The sequence below is a fragment of the Sinocyclocheilus grahami genome, unplaced genomic scaffold (genome assembly GCF_001515645.1).
Source record: "Sinocyclocheilus grahami isolate Dianchi unplaced genomic scaffold, SAMN03320097.WGS_v1.1 scaffold2780.1, whole genome shotgun sequence".
Lineage (NCBI taxonomy): Eukaryota > Metazoa > Chordata > Actinopteri > Cypriniformes > Cyprinidae > Sinocyclocheilus > Sinocyclocheilus grahami.
In genome coordinates this window covers 6,720-7,241 of record NW_015507957.1, presented here as the reverse complement: position 1 = coordinate 7,241, position 522 = coordinate 6,720, and the positions used below count along the sequence as shown (strand labels likewise).

At 41.0% G+C, this 522-nt stretch overlaps 1 protein-coding gene across 1 annotated transcript in view; it reads left to right on the top strand.

Moving 5' to 3' along the window:
- The window catches only part of LOC107575645 (E3 ubiquitin-protein ligase rnf213-alpha-like), a gene marked incomplete at both ends in the record, with an annotated part of 31,044 nt that overhangs the window by 24,137 nt on the left and 6,385 nt on the right, over window positions 1–522 (top strand). Inside the window, one exon of the mRNA XM_016262007.1 lies at window positions 60–254. Within this exon, the coding sequence (XP_016117493.1) occupies window positions 60–254 (195 nt within the window). The remainder of the gene's footprint in view (window positions 1–59; window positions 255–522) is intronic.

Below are 522 nucleotides of genomic sequence, written 5' to 3'. Positions count from 1 at the left end.
GTTACTGTATATATTTAAAGCTTGGTTAAAAGTACTGTATGTTTCTCCTGTGTCTGCAGGACTCAATGTATGATCGGACACAATGGCACTCTGTGTCGGAGCAGCAGATCTGTTTGGAGGAGGAAACACGCTTTCTGCTGGAGTTCCTTCACTCTGATTCTGTGTCTGCACACACTGCATCTATAGAGCACCTGCAGCAGGTGGCCAGAGTTCGATTGTGCCTGGATATGGCTGCTGACCTGCTCTTTAACAGAGTGACTAGTGCTGGTAAATGCTTTAGTGTTTGCTTTTACTAGCCAGGTGCTTGACCGTGATTTTTTAAAATTCATTAAATGTTTTTATCAATCAATCAATAAATGCATATTAGATGAGCAGAGCTAAAAGTGCCATTGGATGAATAAATAAGCAGTATTACAGAGTATCGCATATCAGCATGGATGTGATTTGCCCGTAGGCATGAAGCGACAGGCTGTTTAAATGCAATATAATAAGTGTGATTCCATTTATACAACAGATCGATGG